Source organism: Balaenoptera borealis, assembly GCF_965194805.1.
Source record: "Balaenoptera borealis genome assembly, contig: HAP1_SCAFFOLD_486, whole genome shotgun sequence".
NCBI classification, from domain to species: Eukaryota; Metazoa; Chordata; class Mammalia; order Artiodactyla; family Balaenopteridae; genus Balaenoptera; species Balaenoptera borealis.
The window spans coordinates 420,665-440,040 of NW_028123711.1; the positions used below are offsets into that span (position 1 = coordinate 420,665).

The 19,376-nt window shown below is 47.1% G+C and overlaps 1 protein-coding gene across 1 annotated transcript in view; it reads right to left on the bottom strand.

The window, feature by feature from the left end:
* Positions 1-19,376, bottom strand: part of LOC309621475 (uncharacterized protein) — a gene marked incomplete at its 5' end in the record, with an annotated part of 59,484 nt that overhangs the window by 26,296 nt on the left and 13,812 nt on the right. The window contains one exon of the mRNA XM_082408934.1: positions 7,692-7,829. Within this exon, the coding sequence (XP_082265060.1) occupies positions 7,692-7,829 (138 nt within the window). The remainder of the gene's footprint in view (positions 1-7,691; positions 7,830-19,376) is intronic.

Below are 19,376 nucleotides of genomic sequence, written 5' to 3' on the forward strand. Positions count from 1 at the left end.
AAACAAACATCCACGTTTATCGAAAACCATATTGTGGAGTCCTGTGGATTTTCTTACATTCGAAAATCTTTTTTAATTGGATTCTAGGCATGATGGTTTTTTGAGGTTTTGGGATGCCATCTTCTTGGATGCTGAAGATGATTCTAATCTAAGTTCTAGGATAAATCCAAAAACCTTCCTGATACATTTTAAGCTTCCTTTCTGCTTATTATATAAGCTATATTCATTGAAATATATATTTCTCCTAGGCTTAATACCTCTTACTTGCTGGGTAAAAATATGAAGGAGCACAATAATGAAACTCTTTTACACTTATTATTTTGCTGTCTGCTTCGTACCGGTTTTCATTGAAATACTTGTCTATATGTGTTGTGGCTACCTATACATGCACATTTATTGCATTCTGTTGCTTGTTATGCATTTTTTACTGACATACCTTCTCTGTCTGTATGCATTGGCTAGGAATTCATTCACCTCTATCACCTCCATCGTGTCTTCTGGTTAATAGTATTCACTAAAATAGAGTGGGCAAAATTCACTTTCATAATATTGCATGGATGGTACAGAATGCCATTTGTTAGTAAATTCATTAGGCTTCGATACTTGCCACATACCCCAGTTTTCATTAATATCTATGGATTTCTTTTTCGTTAACGTAATATGCTTGTCATGATTTTTCTTTGTCTTTCTAGAACTTATTGTATCTTCCTCCATATAAATCATACGCAATAGATCAGCTTATTCATCTATTAATTATTACTGCTATTATTATTGGTGGTGGTGTTATAACCACTTTACAGGTGAGGAATCTGAAGTAATCAGATAACTCTTCCCTTTCCAAAAGCACTTAAGAAATCCACTTTCGGGTAATCATTTTGAGGTAGGATGAGAAACCAGGCTTGAAGAGGGCAAAAATGACTCTTTCAATTCACCAGTTGGACTGAGCTGTACGTCACCTCTAGGTAATAGCGTGGGAACTGCACAAGCAAAGGGAGACACTGAAGACGACAATGGTAACAGCCGTACTGTTTTCTAATGGACAAAAAAAATGCCTATATTATAAGTTCTATTTCTCCTGCTTTCTGGCAGTATCATGCTCAGAGTGGAGTCCTGGCAAGGAAGTCAGGATACTTAGGTTCTGAAACCTGGTAATGATACTAACATAATGAGAGAACTTGAACAAGTCAACCCGACCTCTCTGAGCCTCAGTTTCCTTACTCACGAAATGAGACTGAGAACATCGAAGTTCTCTAAGGGCCTCCTAGTTCTAAAATGCTTCCAGTCTAGGAAATAGCATAGAAGTCAATACGAGTGCAGGCCGAAGGGAAAGACAGGGCAGGGAGAAGGTTGCTTCCAGCCTAGAGAACAATCTCTGAACCACACCACTTGGCTCTTCTGCCCGTCTGTGCCCAAGATGGGAGCACAGGCAGTGAATAGAGAAGAGTGGAAAACTGCTCAGTCCTTACAGCCATCATTAACTGTCTGATTTTGGGTTTCTCAGGAAGTAGTGATAGTAGAGGTGTCCTGATAGCAAGAACCTTCAGATGATGCCGTTCCTCAAACGTAGTGAGAATTTCTCAACCTCCCTGAGTTTTTCATGACCCTCTTGTTCTTACAGAAAATTTCCAACATCCATCTCTACTTGGAACTCTAAATTCTCTGCAGCATTCTCCTCCTGTGGTGAGCAATGCAACTTCCCTAACACGAAGTGTCTGCAACTTCTCCAGAGTCTCTGCCCCTGCCGTCAGTTCGGCATCGGCTACCGGTACCCCTTTCCAGACACTCATGGGTAGTGCCTACCTTTACCAACATTCTAGCACGACTATGTTATCTGGAGTTACTGACCACAGCCAGATCTCCACTTCAGCTGCTTCCTATCCAGGTGTTCTTGAGTGGGACATCACAGCAAGCACTGAAAAGAATTCTTCTTCACTCGGAGACTTTACTCTGGCACTCACTGACCGCCACACAGCTGCCTCCTCCATGTTTCTGGCAGCCCAGGATGATAAAACTTCAGACGCCAAGAACATGGTCCCTCTACATCCATCGCTTTCTGCCAGCCTTGCTCAGGGAACACCATCTCAGATTCCAAATCAGGGGCAGAGCCGCCTGTCACTTCCCTGCCAGGACGGAAGCCAGGTATATTACTATAACCAAGGCACACTGGGGTCTTTACTGTATGGAGAACTTGGCTCCTGCCCGCAATCCTACGGCTCGGCGTCATACACAGGAAGTCGGGCCTCTGGGCAACCAGAAATGGGAATGGGACTGAAGGAGATTCAGCCCACAAATATCCGACCACCAGCTTCCACCTCTGCAGTCTGCCACCCTGTGTCTGCTCAACGCATCACAGAAACAAGTTTTCAAGGTGAGTATAACAAACGCCAGAGAAAGTTGAAGAATGAGGTCGGCATTCAAAAATGGGGTCAAATCGACAGCTGGGAAGGGGTGTAGAGGCAGGTAGAATTTAGATCCTGAGCCTTTAATAACCACTACCTTCGCTCAGTGCCCTCTGTTTTTAGACTCTCTATGAGAACACCTAGGGCTTCCCTGGTGGCGCCGTGGTTAAGAATCCGCCTGCCAATGCAATGCGGGGGACACGGGTTCGAGCCCTGGTCTGCGAAGATCCCACATGCCGTGCAGCAACTAAGCGCATGTGCCACAACGACGGAGCCTGCATTCTAGAGCCCGTGAGCCTCAACTACCGAAGCCCACGTGCCTACAGCCCATGCTCCGCAACAAGAGAAGCCACCGCGATGAGAAGCCCGCACACCGCAACCGAGAGTAGCCCCCGCTAGCCGCCAACTAGAGAAAGCCCGTGCACAGCAATGAGAGACCCAGTGCAGCCAAAAAAATAAATACGTAGAATAAATAAGTTCAAACAGTAAATAAATACATAAACATAAATTACAAAAAAAAGAACACCTAATGCAGGTGGGAAGGTGGGAGGGCCACTGTAGAGGTCATCTATGCTACATGTACAAGAACGCCGAGAGCACACCAATCGGTACCACACTTTTCACTGCTGTAGCCGATCGTTCCCCCTGTACTGCCACACTGTAGCACTCCCTTCCCTCATCTACTGCTATAGTCTCTTCGGAAGGTGTTTCAGAACTCTTGTTATGTGAGTGCCAGTTGAACTGTCCTCACTTCCTTCATTTATACCAGGATTGAAGACCTTGTGGTCCGAGATCCTGTCCAGAGAGCAAGCAGGCTAAGACTCTGTCTTTGTTGATGTATTTCATCAGCAAGGGCTCTACCCCCTCTCCTAGTTCATGGTGTGACGTGTTCTTGGCCTCTCGGGAAAGTGGGGAGAATGGAAAGGACCCTATATGAGAATGCTAGGCTTTGTAAAACATTTCAGGTTTTTAAAAATAAGACTCATTTTGTATTGGACTTATAACAGTCCTATGAAATACAAAGCGAGCCGAGAATCAGCGACAGGAAAGGCTCACCAGTAAGAATTACAACAGTCACCGCTTACCTCGTAGCATAGGGCACTGTCCATGATCCTTAAGAAGAGTTAGTAGAAATGCCTTGCCCATCTTGCCCCTGAACCCCTTGAAAGGTACACGACTGCTGTGTTGGTGTTTAGGGGGAGCATCTCACTTACCAGGGACTGACTTCTCCCTTGATCCCTTTGTAGGGATGGAGACCTCCCCCCTGGTGATGAAAAATTCCCTGGGATTGCAACCTCCAAGCCAGACGTTTTGCGTGACACAAAGTCAAGAACTCCCCAAGTCCTGCAGTAGCAGAAACAGCCACATACTTGAGAGTAACCCACCATCTGAACTTGGGGACATTTCAGTGACAGCTCCAGTCCAGAGTGCCAGGCGTCTCCTGGCCCTGCCTCCAGCTCCAAGCCAGGGACAAATAGAGAGTAAGCACGTGGATGATATCAAAACCAAGCTTTCAAAGCCTCTGGATGCCTACCAGATCCCAACAGAGAACCAAGATCCTCCACTACTCCCTTTAGGAATCCCTGATATTCACCAGCCGCTGGCCTGCACCGATCCCCTCAGCCAAGAGGAGCAGCCTGGTTCTGAAAATGCTGATCTGGGAGAGAACAGCCGGAGTCGTCAGGACCTAGGGACACTTGAAAATGGGATTGAACCTAGCAGTGGTCTTGCAGACATTACTACACTGGCGGAGGATATTCACCTTCCCCAGCTCTTTAATCCTTTGAAAGATCTTGATCAATCCCAAGGTCCCAACGTGATCAAAGCTAAAGACACCAGAGCCATTAAGGTGAATCAGGTGCAGGAAAAGCCAAGTGTCATAAAGGTTCCCTCTGATCAACCCAGGAAGAACAAACAGAAAGCCTCTGAGCCTATCAGTGGCGCTCCCAAGGCCAAAATCCAGCCAAAGAATCCAGAGTGCCCGTTAGGGGGAGAAGTGGTTATATGCCACGCTGCAGTCAGTGACAGGGCTCCTGTGAACACGGCCAAGCACTCTCAAGGCAAACCTCAGAAAGCTGCATCCAGAAAGATCAGCAAAACTAAGAGCCACGGGCAGGAAAAGACCAAAAGGACCAGAGGGAGAAACAAGGCTGAGGAGAACAAGCAGTCAGGGAACAAAGTCAAGGCAGAAGAGAAGCCAGCAATCCCCCACACGAAGCGAAAGGAACACCAAACTGAGCTTCTCCAACAGAGCTTTCAAAAGCCTCGAACCTCCCTTGGCGTGCGCATGCTGGAGTCTGTGAAGGTTCTTCATGCGCTGGGGAAGAAGAATGAGACGAAAACTGGGCTCTCTTCCTGTCGGCTCTTGGGAAAGTCAAGCAACCCCAAAGACCCCCAGCCACCCCCAGCTATCCAGCCATGGCGGCATACCCCACGTGAGGGGAAGGGTCCTGAGAAAACGCAAGTCCAAGCCCAGAAACCAGACAGCAGTGCTGAAACAGAGTGTCCGTCTCCAGCCCAGTATGAGCGGCCTCCTCCTGGGAAGGTCAAGTTGATACCTCTGCCTTTTTCTGCCTGGGACAAGCCTCAAGCTCGACCCGCTCCTCGGAGGCCACAGTCTCTGGCCTCACATCGGCCTGCTGGGGCTTACCGTGCCCAGCCTGGTTCTACTGACTCAGCTCAACCTGCTGCAGCCAATTCATCCCAGCCAGCTCCTGCCTCTTTGCCAGGCCCCGCCAAACCAGCTCAGCCAACTGTGACCAACCCAACCCAACCGGCTTGGACCAACCATACCCAGCCTCGTGTCCCTCAGTCTGCTGCTCCTAGGCCTGCACCCTCCAAAACTTCATCTGGCGCTCCTCTCCAGCGGGAGCCTGTTCCCCCTGCTGTGAATAAGCGCCAGTCCCCACCCAAGCTCCAAACCCACTTTCTACTCCAAGACTTCAGCAAGCAACGAGTTCCATGGAGGGAACCCAACGTGCCTGAGCCAGTCATGTCAAAGCCCATCGAACAAGAGCAGAGGCCAGAGCGAGAGGCCATGAAGAGGCGGGCTCAACAACAACGGGAGAATGCTGCCAGATACACCTCTTCGGGCAAGCTGCAATTTTTCACCGAGAGGGAAAACGAAATGGAAATTGCCGACTACTACGGATACGTCAAGTGAGAGCTGCTAGGATTCTTGGTGCCACCTTGGCTACCAGCTGTTCTTCCATACACAGGTAAGACAGGTATAGAACTGAATAAGTAAATGGAATACAATTAATAGACGAGTAACAAACCTTTCGAATTTTCAGATGCTGCTAACTGGGGCGTGAGAAAGGAAGGACTGAAAGTTGGATGGGAGAATGAAGGAAAGGGGTAAAAACTGAGCAAAGAGGAAGGAACTTGGCCCAGGGCTAGGAAGGCCAAAAGAGACGTATGGATTTAGGAAAGGAAGCAGGAGCGAGGATGAAATGGCAGAAGTAAAAAGCAGGGTCAGAGGTCTGGGTTGAAAGAACACAATTGGAGTAGAGTTGAAGGTGACAGAAGATGAGTCTAGGTTTACTAGGAGAAATAGAAAAAGTCTCTCGGGGACGCTGGCCTTAAGTCTCACAACCACCAGATAGGTATTTCAGAAAACAAGAGGTTCAGGACACATCTCTGAAAGGTCTGAGTTGCCTTATTCAGGTGTGACTGTAGTGGGGGAATAGGGAAATCTACCAGAGAAGTGGCTAGGGCTCAGAGTTATCCTAGGGGCAGCTGACGACAGGGGCAGAGCCAAGGGAACTGCTGGATCAGGAGGCCCACGAACAAAGCAGGGGCATAGCCGCCTGTCACTTCCCTGCCAGGAAGGAAGCCAGGTATATTACTATAACCAAGGCACACTGGGGTCTTTACTGTATGGAGAACTTGGCTCCTGCCCGCAATCCTACGGCTCGGCGTCACACACAGGAAGTAGGGCCTCTGGGCAACCAGAAATGGGAATGGGACTGAAGGAGATTCAGCCCACAAATATCCGACCACCAGCTTCCACCTCTGCAGTCTGCCACCCTGTGTCTGCTCAACGCATCACAGAAACAAGTTTTCAAGGTGAGTATACAGACGGCAGAGAAAAGTTGAACAATGAGGTCAGCATTCAAAAATGGGGTCAAATCGACAGCTGGGAAGGGGTGTAGAGACAGGTAGAATTTAGATCCTGAGCCTTTAATAACCACTACCTTCTCTCAGTGCTCTCTGTTTTTAGACTCTATATGAGAACACCTAGGGCTTCCCTGGTGGCGCCTGCCAATGCAGGGGACACGGGTTCGAGCCCTGGTCTGCGAAGATCCCACATGCCGTGCAGCAACTAAGCGCATGTGCCACGACGACGGAGCCTGCATTCTAGAGCCCGTGAGCCTCAACTACCGAAGCCCACGTGCCTACAGCCCATGCTCCGCAACAAGAGAAGCCACCGCGATGAGATGCCCGCACACCGCAACCGAGAGTAGCCCCCGCTAGCCGCCAACTAGAGAAAGCCCGTGCACAGCAATGAGAGACCCAGTGCAGCCAAAAACATAAATACGTAGAATAAATAAGTTCAAACAGTAAATAAATACATAAACATAAATTACAAAAAAAAAGAACACCTAATGCAGGTGGGAAGGTGCGAGGGCCACCGTAGAGGTCATCTATGCTACATGTACAAGAATCCCGAGAGCACACCAATCGGTACCACACTTTTCACTGCTGTAGCCGATCGTTCCCCCTGTACTGCCACACTGTAGCACTCCCTTCCCTCATCTACTGCTATAGTCTCTTCGGAAGGTGTTTCAGAACTCTTGTTATGAGAGTGCCAGTTGAACTGTCCTCACTTCCTTCATTTATACCAGGATTGAAGACCTTGTGGTCCGAGATCCTGTCCAGAGAGCAAGCAGGCTAAGGCTCTGTCTTTGTTGATGTATTTCATCAGAAAGGGCTCTACCCCCTCTCCTAGTTCATGGTGTGAAGTGTTCTTGGCCTCTCGGGAAAGTGGGGAGAATGGAAAGGACCCTATATGAGAATGCTAGGCTCTGTAAAACATTTCAGGTTTTTAAAAATAAGACTCATTTTGTATTGGACTGACAACAGTCCTATGAAATACAAAGAAAGCCGAGAATCAGTGACAGGAAAGGATCACCAGTAAGAACTACAGCAGTCACCGCTTACCTCGTAGCATAGGGCACTGTCCGTGATCCTTAAGAAGAGTTAGTAGAAATGCCTTGCCCATCTTGCCCCTGAACCCCTTGAAAGGTACACGACTGCTGTGTTGGTGTTTAGGGGGAGCATCTCACTTACCAGGGACTGACTTCTCCCTTGATTCCTCTGTAGTGATGGAGACTTCCCCGCTGATGAAAAATTCCCTGGGATTGCAACCTCCAATCCAGACAGCTTTCCTGTGGAATGACAGAGAACTTGTCAAGGTGAAACACCAGTCTGCGGGAGAAAGGGAGGAAGAGAATGATGGAAATCGTTTCTGGGAAACTATTTTTACATTATGTGTTGTTTATTCCCGGTAAATAAACTGAAATCTTCTTAACAGTACAACAAAATCTAAACCACTAAAGCCAACAATACAGGAGTATAACGTTCGAAAAAAATTTCTTTGGCTGCGCAGCATGTGGGATCTTAGCTCCCCAACCAGGGATTGAACCCACGCCTGCTGCATTGGAAGCGCAGAGTCTTCACCACGGGACCACCGGGGAAGTCCCAGGACTATCACTTTTAAAGGAGAAGGTACAAACCCCTCGGTTCTATGAACTGGAGATTTTTAGTAAGAAGTCAATATATTTGTTGTTAGGCACATTTTATGTTAGGCTGTCTCCCTGCACAGGATGCAGGCGCCTTGAGAATGGAAGTCATATCCCTCTATAGTACGTCCCTCTTCTTTCTGCTTTGCAGTTTGCTGCTCCACTTGTTCAACCCCACCTAGTAATAACCTATACTTCCCTTGTTCCTGTTTTCCCATCTGGAAAACAGACAAAAGGCAACCAAACAACGCAAAGGTCTCAACAAATAAGGGATATCCAAAACCAGAGATGGCCAGAACTTCTGTACCCCTGATGAAATAGTCCTCATACAAAACCTGATAATCAAATTCCTTAATGCTAGGAATCACAGTGAAAAATAGTATCTGAACTGACTTCTGTCAGATGAGTGAGAACTAAGGTTAATTCAGTGTATCTGAAGCATAGAAAGTGAGGGCAAAAGTGGCACAAGATGGGGCTAGAGAAGCAGAGAGGATTCTAGACCACGCAGAGTCTTAAAGGCCAACAGTGTGTTTTCTATTCTCAAAACAATGCTTGTGAGCGATGTTTATGAGCAACGTTCCAACTTGCTTTGAAGGTTTCTTGTGTGAAGAGTGGATTGGAAGGAAACAAGATATATGGACACTAGTTAGGACCTAATCGCAACAGACAGGCAAGTTCAGTATTAGGAAGTTGAGGAAGAGCTGGCTGACAGATTCCAAAGAAATTCAGGAGATGAACTGAAGCGGGCTTAATGGGGTAGGAGATGGAGGAAAGGAAGGTCTTAGGGAATTCAAGGGTTTACTGCACACATGAGCAAAGTCTCAAAATTAATCATTTGAACGTACAGAGGCGGATCTCCCAAATGACACCGGTTAGGAAGCAACGGTACGCCCTTTAGAATTCCTAGAGACAACACAAATCAACTGTTTCGATGGAAAATTCGGCGGGACTCTTGATTTCCATGGGAATACAGAGAAAAGAGACACTGATCTGGCTTGCAGGTATATTTAGGAAGTTGTTAGCCGGACATCACCTACTAGTATCATGTAAGTAGGCCGTCCGAAGTAGGAAGCTTAGGGGAAAAACCTGGAGGAAAACTTAAAAGCTTAAGCCACACCTCTACACTACACCACCTTGCACAATTTCTTCTCAGATAAGCATCATCCCCATCAGTGAAGAAACTCGTACCTCATAATAGGAAAAACAGGCCTAAAGATTCAATGTGTGTCTTGGGAGGTCCCATCTATGCGATATCTTCCTGGGACCAGAAAAGGCCCCAGGAAGATCCATCTCTGCACCCCTGAAAGCTTACCACCAAGGAAAATGACTAGGTCCATAGATTTCCTCCCTCAAACCAGCTTACCTCACACATAGATCATTAGCAACTCCGCCCTTACTCACATTATCACAGTCACAAGAGTGGTTAGGGAGAAAAGCACTAACCAGGGGAACTAAAACAGAGGCAATCCAGGCCAAGCTGGGCTGGTGGCAGATATCTGCTCCTTACGCTCGGGTGCATAATGCGACTCACCACAGTGCCTTTTTCACAGACCCTTTTGAACGTTTCTCCACAGAATCCAACAGCTCAAGTTAGTTCATGACGCTTCAAGGTCAACAATCGTCAAGAGAAAAACATGCAATATGTCTTACAATGTTGGATTCCTTACAAACAGGACAAGGAGATAACCATGTAGACAAAACCAGAGCATTTGAAAACATCTGTATTCTACAAACACACCAGTGAATGCTATAAATAAGGTACTATGACATAAAACAAAATGAAAACTAGATGTGAGACTGTTCTCTTCAGTGTACAGACTTCATGGCAGTTGCTGCACACTATCTAGCTACTTAGATCTTTAACTCTCTGTTCTGTTAATACCAAATGAGGCCCAAGTGTGTCAACCTGTTTCCCACAGAAACCAAAAAGTCTACATGCATCTCTTTTCTCCTGTGCCCTTTCACCTTACCTGCTCCCAATTCTCCACCAACGTCCTCCTCTTTCTCTAATTATTCTCCTCTTCATTTTGCTTGGCCTTGCCCCCAAGCATGCAAGACAGAGAGTCCTAGAGGTCCAAGATTCTAGAGTGGCTGTTTGCAAGGCGGAGGAGATTACAGTAACTGCCACACTGTATATACTTCTGTGCAAAGAAAAAGGGACAGTGTTCAGAATGTCTCTCACATATAACAAGAGCTGGAGATGGCAGGATACCTGTGTGGCCCAAGGAACTAGAGCTAGCAAATTATGGGCCAAACAATTGCAACCAAAGGCTGGAAGAGGAAAGGTCTGCAACCAGCTCTGTCTCCTAGCTCTCTGGTATTTGCTGCCAACGGGCAGAGTCTATTTCGTGAAGCATCAAGCACTGAAAAGAAGACTCCTGCTGCTGGAAGGTGACAGGAAGTAACGTCCAATGCAAGATCAAGGCTTGTCCTCGAAGCAATGCCCATAATGGAAGAGAAAAAAAAAAGAGAAAGCGGAAGTGAAATGTTAAGTCGCAAGTCCAACCTGGCCCCCAGCCTAGCCCAGCCCAAGGAAGGTAGGAGTCAAGGAGAAGAAACTAAAAGAGAAGAGCCTTGGACCACAACATTCTCCACAAGGTACACTCAAGAAACTTCACCCTACTCTTGAACCAAGTTACAAAGAGAGCTTCTTAATCCCTACTTTGGCTCCTTAAAAGCTGCTATCAGTTCACTCATTAGACACATATGATTTCAGAACAACTGTAATAGTTCAAACTAGATGGCTCTTTCCTTCCTAAGGATTATTAATTAAAGAAGATCTATATAGCTCTAAGTATATGATACATAAAATAGAATACTCTGTAGAATATAAGTAACTCTTAGTTCAGTGTATTAATGAACGTCTGTAAGAAATGTGGCAATGATTTCCCTAATGGAAGAGCCTGGGGGAGGTAAATCTGTCTTCTAGGATTTCCTCCCCAGAGCTCAGAAACTCAGGTGTTGTTTTAGCTCTCCTACACTCTCTTCACCCAAGCCCGCCTTCCTGTTGGGGATCGGACCTCCCTATTGGCTCTCTCATACCTTTCAACTGCCTGCTTTGTGACATCACTCTCCTACCAAACCTACTACCACTTGGTAGAGTCTTGGGGTTTCCGTGGAGCTGTTTGGACCAGTAACCAGTGACCTCTGTACTGGACACGTGCGCCGTTCAGCTGCAGCCACTCGGACATCCTCTAGTGTTGTCTCCTCATCCCTGGTACCTGCAGTGGATGCTTCCTCTTCTCTGACCATGTCAGGTAAGAAAAGAAACTTTGGAAAGTTTTGCGTTCGATTCTTTTGCCCCTAAATTGAGTAGGAGATTCAAAATAGCATGGAATAATGAGGGAAAGTATTGAACTACACGTCTGGAGACCTAATTTCACTTTTGACTTTGACGTTTACTATCTGTGTGACTTTGGACAAATCACTGGCTGTCTCACAAAGCCTGTTGCTTTCCTTAACTGTTACGTTAGGATACCACGTTGGGTTGATCACTCTGATCCCCTTCTTTTCCAGTATTGAGCCTTAAAGGGTACCCATGTAGAAAACGAAATCAGACACTTCTCAAGAGTGTTTCAACAGAAACATAGAAAAGCCAGGGGACATAGAAAACTAGCAATATATACCAAGATGTTTCATCTCTAATGGTCTCCCTCCACTAGGATTTCGACTAGTTGAAAAGAGAGAATAGGGAGAGAGGATGGAGAGTACTGGGCTCTACAGGGAGGCACAGAGTCGAGCGTAAGGAAGTTTAGGATGGTTTTCATTAGCACAGGCCAACAGGCACCAAGAGATGGGAGAAAATGTAAGAATGAAGAGGGAAAGCATAGAGGAGCTCTCAAGAAAAACGGAGTTTGCAATGGAATGCTGATGGGAACCAAAGATTTTCAATTAAAGCAGAAACAGCACAGAGGGAAACCTGCTCAGAGCAGGGCAAAACCAAGTTGATGGTAGCAAACCCTTACATTAACAGACTAAGAAGGAAAGTAAGGCCAGAACAGGGGATCACCAGGAAAGGCAGCTTATCAGAAAAGTCATACTCCGTTTTCTTTCTTTTATTGCCTCTCTGAATACAGTTGGCCACTTGACAGTTTTGAATATAAACATTTTAGAAATACGTTTTAGAAATGATGCCTCCTATAAACAAGCAACCACAGTGGTTATCTAGGGGGCTGCTTTTCAGTGTTTTATTCTTTCTAATTTTTAAACTAGGTAGACATTTCACCAATTCAACATTTTAAGTGATATCTTCTAAATTGAATCAGAAGGACTATTTTCCTTGGTGTGATATGTAGGTTCTAAGGCAAGGCTGCTTTTCATTTTTACAGTTATTTCCTTCCTAACACAGAGAGCACATTGATCAACAGCCATCGTTCGCTTGTAGAGCTTAGCTACCGAAGAAGAAGAAGAAGAAGAAGAAAAAGTCAAGCCCCACATCTCTAATTCCCCCCACTTAGGGAATTCCCTGGCGGTCCAGTGCTTAGGACTCGGTGCTTTCACGGCCAGGGCCACGCGGCGCGGCCAAAGAAACAAAACAAACAAACATCCACGTTTATCGAAAACCATATTGTGGAGTCCTGTGGATTTTCTTACATTCGAAAATCTTTTTTAATTGGATTCTAGGCATGATGGTTTTTTGAGGTTTTGGGATGCCATCTTCTTGGATGCTGAAGATGATTCTAATCTAAGTTCTAGGATAAATCCAAAAACCTTCCTGATACATTTTAAGCTTCCTTTCTGCTTATTATATAAGCTATATTCATTGAAATATATATTTCTCCTAGGCTTAATACCTCTTACTTGCTGGGTAAAAATATGAAGGAGCACAATAATGAAACTCTTTTACACTTATTATTTTGCTGTCTGCTTCGTACCGGTTTTCATTGAAATACTTGTCTATATGTGTTGTGGCTACCTATACATGCACATTTATTGCATTCTGTTGCTTGTTATGCATTTTTTACTGACATACCTTCTCTGTCTGTATGCATTGGCTAGGAATTCATTCACCTCTATCACCTCCATCGTGTCTTCTGGTTAATAGTATTCACTAAAATAGAGTGGGCAAAATTCACTTTCATAATATTGCATGGATGGTACAGAATGCCATTTGTTAGTAAATTCATTAGGCTTCGATACTTGCCACATACCCCAGTTTTCATTAATATCTATGGATTTCTTTTTCGTTAACGTAATATGCTTGTCATGATTTTTCTTTGTCTTTCTAGAACTTATTGTATCTTCCTCCATATAAATCATACGCAATAGATCAGCTTATTCATCTATTAATTATTACTGCTATTATTATTGGTGGTGGTGTTATAACCACTTTACAGGTGAGGAATCTGAAGTAATCAGATAACTCTTCCCTTTCCAAAAGCACTTAAGAAATCCACTTTCGGGTAATCATTTTGAGGTAGGATGAGAAACCAGGCTTGAAGAGGGCAAAAATGACTCTTTCAATTCACCAGTTGGACTGAGCTGTACGTCACCTCTAGGTAATAGCGTGGGAACTGCACAAGCAAAGGGAGACACTGAAGACGACAATGGTAACAGCCGTACTGTTTTCTAATGGACAAAAAAAATGCCTATATTATAAGTTCTATTTCTCCTGCTTTCTGGCAGTATCATGCTCAGAGTGGAGTCCTGGCAAGGAAGTCAGGATACTTAGGTTCTGAAACCTGGTAATGATACTAACATAATGAGAGAACTTGAACAAGTCAACCCGACCTCTCTGAGCCTCAGTTTCCTTACTCACGAAATGAGACTGAGAACATCGAAGTTCTCTAAGGGCCTCCTAGTTCTAAAATGCTTCCAGTCTAGGAAATAGCATAGAAGTCAATACGAGTGCAGGCCGAAGGGAAAGACAGGGCAGGGAGAAGGTTGCTTCCAGCCTAGAGAACAATCTCTGAACCACACCACTTGGCTCTTCTGCCCGTCTGTGCCCAAGATGGGAGCACAGGCAGTGAATAGAGAAGAGTGGAAAACTGCTCAGTCCTTACAACCATCATTAACTGTCTGATTTTGGGTTTCTCAGGAAGTAGTGATAGTAGAGGTGTCCTGATAGCAAGAACCTTCAGATGATGCCGTTCCTCAAACGTAGTGAGAATTTCTCAACCTCCCTGAGTTTTTCATGACCCTCTTGTTCTTACAGAAAATTTCCAACATCCATCTCTACTTGGAACTCTAAATTCTCTGCAGCATTCTCCTCCTGTGGTGAGCAATGCAACTTCCCTAACACGAAGTGTCTGCAACTTCTCCAGAGTCTCTGCCCCTGCCGTCAGTGCGGCATCGGCTACTGGTACCCCTTTCCAGACACTCATGGGTAGTGCCTACCTTTACCAACATTCTAGCACGACTATGTTATCTGGAGTTACTGACCACAGCCAGATCTCCACTTCAGCTGCTTCCTATCCAGGTGTTCTTGAGTGGGACATCACAGCAAGCACTGAAAAGAATTCTTCTTCACTCGGAGACTTTACTCTGGCACTCACTGACCGCCACACAGCTGCCTCCTCCATGTTTCTGGCAGCCCAGGATGATAAAACTTCAGACGCCAAGAACATGGTCCCTCTACATCCATCGCTTTCTGCCAGCCTTGCTCAGGGAACACCATCTCAGATTCCAAATCAGGGGCAGAGCCGCCTGTCACTTCCCTGCCAGGACGGAAGCCAGGTATATTACTATAACCAAGGCACACTGGGGTCTTTACTGTATGGAGAACTTGGCTCCTGCCCGCAATCCTACGGCTCGGCGTCATACACAGGAAGTCGGGCCTCTGGGCAACCAGAAATGGGAATGGGACTGAAGGAGATTCAGCCCACAAATATCCGACCACCAGCTTCCACCTCTGCAGTCTGCCACCCTGTGTCTGCTCAACGCATCACAGAAACAAGTTTTCAAGGTGAGTATAACAAACGCCAGAGAAAGTTGAAGAATGAGGTCGGCATTCAAAAATGGGGTCAAATCGACAGCTGGGAAGGGGTGTAGAGGCAGGTAGAATTTAGATCCTGAGCCTTTAATAACCACTACCTTCGCTCAGTGCCCTCTGTTTTTAGACTCTCTATGAGAACACCTAGGGCTTCCCTGGTGGCGCCGTGGTTAAGAATCCGCCTGCCAATGCAATGCGGGGGACACGGGTTCGAGCCCTGGTCTGCGAAGATCCCACATGCCGTGCAGCAACTAAGCGCATGTGCCACAACGACGGAGCCTGCATTCTAGAGCCCGTGAGCCTCAACTACCGAAGCCCACGTGCCTACAGCCCATGCTCCGCAACAAGAGAAGCCACCGCGATGAGAAGCCCGCACACCGCAACCGAGAGTAGCCCCCGCTAGCCGCCAACTAGAGAAAGCCCGTGCACAGCAATGAGAGACCCAGTGCAGCCAAAAAAATAAATACGTAGAATAAATAAGTTCAAACAGTAAATAAATACATAAACATAAATTACAAAAAAAAGAACACCTAATGCAGGTGGGAAGGTGGGAGGGCCACTGTAGAGGTCATCTATGCTACATGTACAAGAACGCCGAGAGCACACCAATCGGTACCACACTTTTCACTGCTGTAGCCGATCGTTCCCCCTGTACTGCCACACTGTAGCACTCCCTTCCCTCATCTACTGCTATAGTCTCTTCGGAAGGTGTTTCAGAACTCTTGTTATGTGAGTGCCAGTTGAACTGTCCTCACTTCCTTCATTTATACCAGGATTGAAGACCTTGTGGTCCGAGATCCTGTCCAGAGAGCAAGCAGGCTAAGACTCTGTCTTTGTTGATGTATTTCATCAGCAAGGGCTCTACCCCCTCTCCTAGTTCATGGTGTGACGTGTTCTTGGCCTCTCGGGAAAGTGGGGAGAATGGAAAGGACCCTATATGAGAATGCTAGGCTTTGTAAAACATTTCAGGTTTTTAAAAATAAGACTCATTTTGTATTGGACTTATAACAGTCCTATGAAATACAAAGCGAGCCGAGAATCAGCGACAGGAAAGGCTCACCAGTAAGAATTACAACAGTCACCGCTTACCTCGTAGCATAGGGCACTGTCCATGATCCTTAAGAAGAGTTAGTAGAAATGCCTTGCCCATCTTGCCCCTGAACCCCTTGAAAGGTACACGACTGCTGTGTTGGTGTTTAGGGGGAGCATCTCACTTACCAGGGACTGACTTCTCCCTTGATCCCTTTGTAGGGATGGAGACCTCCCCCCTGGTGATGAAAAATTCCCTGGGATTGCAACCTCCAAGCCAGACGTTTTGCGTGACACAAAGTCAAGAACTCCCCAAGTCCTGCAGTAGCAGAAACAGCCACATACTTGAGAGTAACCCACCATCTGAACTTGGGGACATTTCAGTGACAGCTCCAGTCCAGAGTGCCAGGCGTCTCCTGGCCCTGCCTCCAGCTCCAAGCCAGGGACAAATAGAGAGTAAGCACGTGGATGATATCAAAACCAAGCTTTCAAAGCCTCTGGATGCCTACCAGATCCCAACAGAGAACCAAGATCCTCCACTACTCCCTTTAGGAATCCCTGATATTCACCAGCCGCTGGCCTGCACCGATCCCCTCAGCCAAGAGGAGCAGCCTGGTTCTGAAAATGCTGATCTGGGAGAGAACAGCCGGAGTCGTCAGGACCTAGGGACACTTGAAAATGGGATTGAACCTAGCAGTGGTCTTGCAGACATTACTACACTGGCGGAGGATATTCACCTTCCCCAGCTCTTTAATCCTTTGAAAGATCTTGATCAATCCCAAGGTCCCAACGTGATCAAAGCTAAAGACACCAGAGCCATTAAGGTGAATCAGGTGCAGGAAAAGCCAAGTGTCATAAAGGTTCCCTCTGATCAACCCAGGAAGAACAAACAGAAAGCCTCTGAGCCTATCAGTGGCGCTCCCAAGGCCAAAATCCAGCCAAAGAATCCAGAGTGCCCGTTAGGGGGAGAAGTGGTTATATGCCACGCTGCAGTCAGTGACAGGGCTCCTGTGAACACGGCCAAGCACTCTCAAGGCAAACCTCAGAAAGCTGCATCCAGAAAGATCAGCAAAACTAAGAGCCACGGGCAGGAAAAGACCAAAAGGACCAGAGGGAGAAACAAGGCTGAGGAGAACAAGCAGTCAGGGAACAAAGTCAAGGCAGAAGAGAAGCCAGCAATCCCCCACACGAAGCGAAAGGAACACCAAACTGAGCTTCTCCAACAGAGCTTTCAAAAGCCTCGAACCTCCCTTGGCGTGCGCATGCTGGAGTCTGTGAAGGTTCTTCATGCGCTGGGGAAGAAGAATGAGACGAAAACTGGGCTCTCTTCCTGTCGGCTCTTGGGAAAGTCAAGCAACCCCAAAGACCCCCAGCCACCCCCAGCTATCCAGCCATGGCGGCATACCCCACGTGAGGGGAAGGGTCCTGAGAAAACGCAAGTCCAAGCCCAGAAACCAGACAGCAGTGCTGAAACAGAGTGTCCGTCTCCAGCCCAGTATGAGCGGCCTCCTCCTGGGAAGGTCAAGTTGATACCTCTGCCTTTTTCTGCCTGGGACAAGCCTCAAGCTCGACCCGCTCCTCGGAGGCCACAGTCTCTGGCCTCACATCGGCCTGCTGGGGCTTACCGTGCCCAGCCTGGTTCTACTGACTCAGCTCAACCTGCTGCAGCCAATTCATCCCAGCCAGCTCCTGCCTCTTTGCCAGGCCCCGCCAAACCAGCTCAGCCAACTGTGACCAACCCAACCCAACCGGCTTGGACCAACCATACCCAGCCTCGTGTCCCTCAGTCTGCTGCTCCTAGGCCTGCACCCTCCAAAACTTCATCTGGCGCTCCTCTCCAGCGGGAGCCTGTTCCCCCTGCTGTGAATAAGCGCCAGTCCCCACCCAAGCTCCAAACCCAATTTCTACTCCAAGACTTCAGCAAGCAACGAGTTCCATGGAGGGAACCCAACGTGCCTGAGCCAGTCATGTCAAAGCCCATCGAACAAGAGCAGAGGCCAGAGCGAGAGGCCATGAAGAGGCGGGCTCAACAACAACGGGAGAATGCTGCCAGATACACCTCTTCGGGCAAGCTGCAATTTTTCACCGAGAGGGAAAACGAAATGGAAATTGCCGACTACTACGGATACGTCAAGTGAGAGCTGCTAGGATTCTTGGTGCCACCTTGGCTACCAGCTGTTCTTCCATACACAGGTAAGACAGGTATAGAACTGAATAAGTAAATGGAATACAATTAATAGACGAGTAACAAACCTTTCGAATTTTCAGATGCTGCTAACTGGGGCGTGAGAAAGGAAGGACTGAAAGTTGGATGGGAGAATGAAGGAAAGGGGTAAAAACTGAGCAAAGAGGAAGGAACTTGGCCCAGGGCTAGGAAGGCCAAAAGAGACGTATGGATTTAGGAAAGGAAGCAGGAGCGAGGATGAAATGGCAGAAGTAAAAAGCAGGGTCAGAGGTCTGGGTTGAAAGAACACAATTGGAGTAGAGTTGAAGGTGACAGAAGATGAGTCTAGGTTTACTAGGAGAAATAGAAAAAGTCTCTCGGGGACGCTGGCCTTAAGTCTCACAACCACCAGATAGGTATTTCAGAAAACAAGAGGTTCAGGACACATCTCTGAAAGGTCTGAGTTGCCTTATTCAGGTGTGACTGTAGTGGGGGAATAGGGAAATCTACCAGAGAAGTGGCTAGGGCTCAGAGTTATCCTAGGGGCAGCTGACGACAGGGGCAGAGCCAAGGGAACTGCTGGATCAGGAGGCCCACGAACAAAGCAGGGGCATAGCCGCCTGTCACTTCCCTGCCAGGAAGGAAGCCAGGTATATTACTATAACCAAGGCACACTGGGGTCTTTACTGTATGGAGAACTTGGCTCCTGCCCGCAATCCTACGGCTCGGCGTCACACACAGGAAGTAGGGCCTCTGGGCAACCAGAAATGGGAATGGGACTGAAGGAGATTCAGCCCACAAATATCCGACCACCAGCTTCCACCTCTGCAGTCTGCCACCCTGTGTCTGCTCAACGCATCACAGAAACAAGTTTTCAAGGTGAGTATACAGACGGCAGAGAAAAGTTGAACAATGAGGTCAGCATTCAAAAATGGGGTCAAATCGACAGCTGGGAAGGGGTGTAGAGACAGGTAGAATTTAGATCCTGAGCCTTTAATAACCACTACCTTCTCTCAGTGCTCTCTGTTTTTAGACTCTATATGAGAACACCTAGGGCTTCCCTGGTGGCGCCTGCCAATGCAGGGGACACGGGTTCGAGCCCTGGTCTG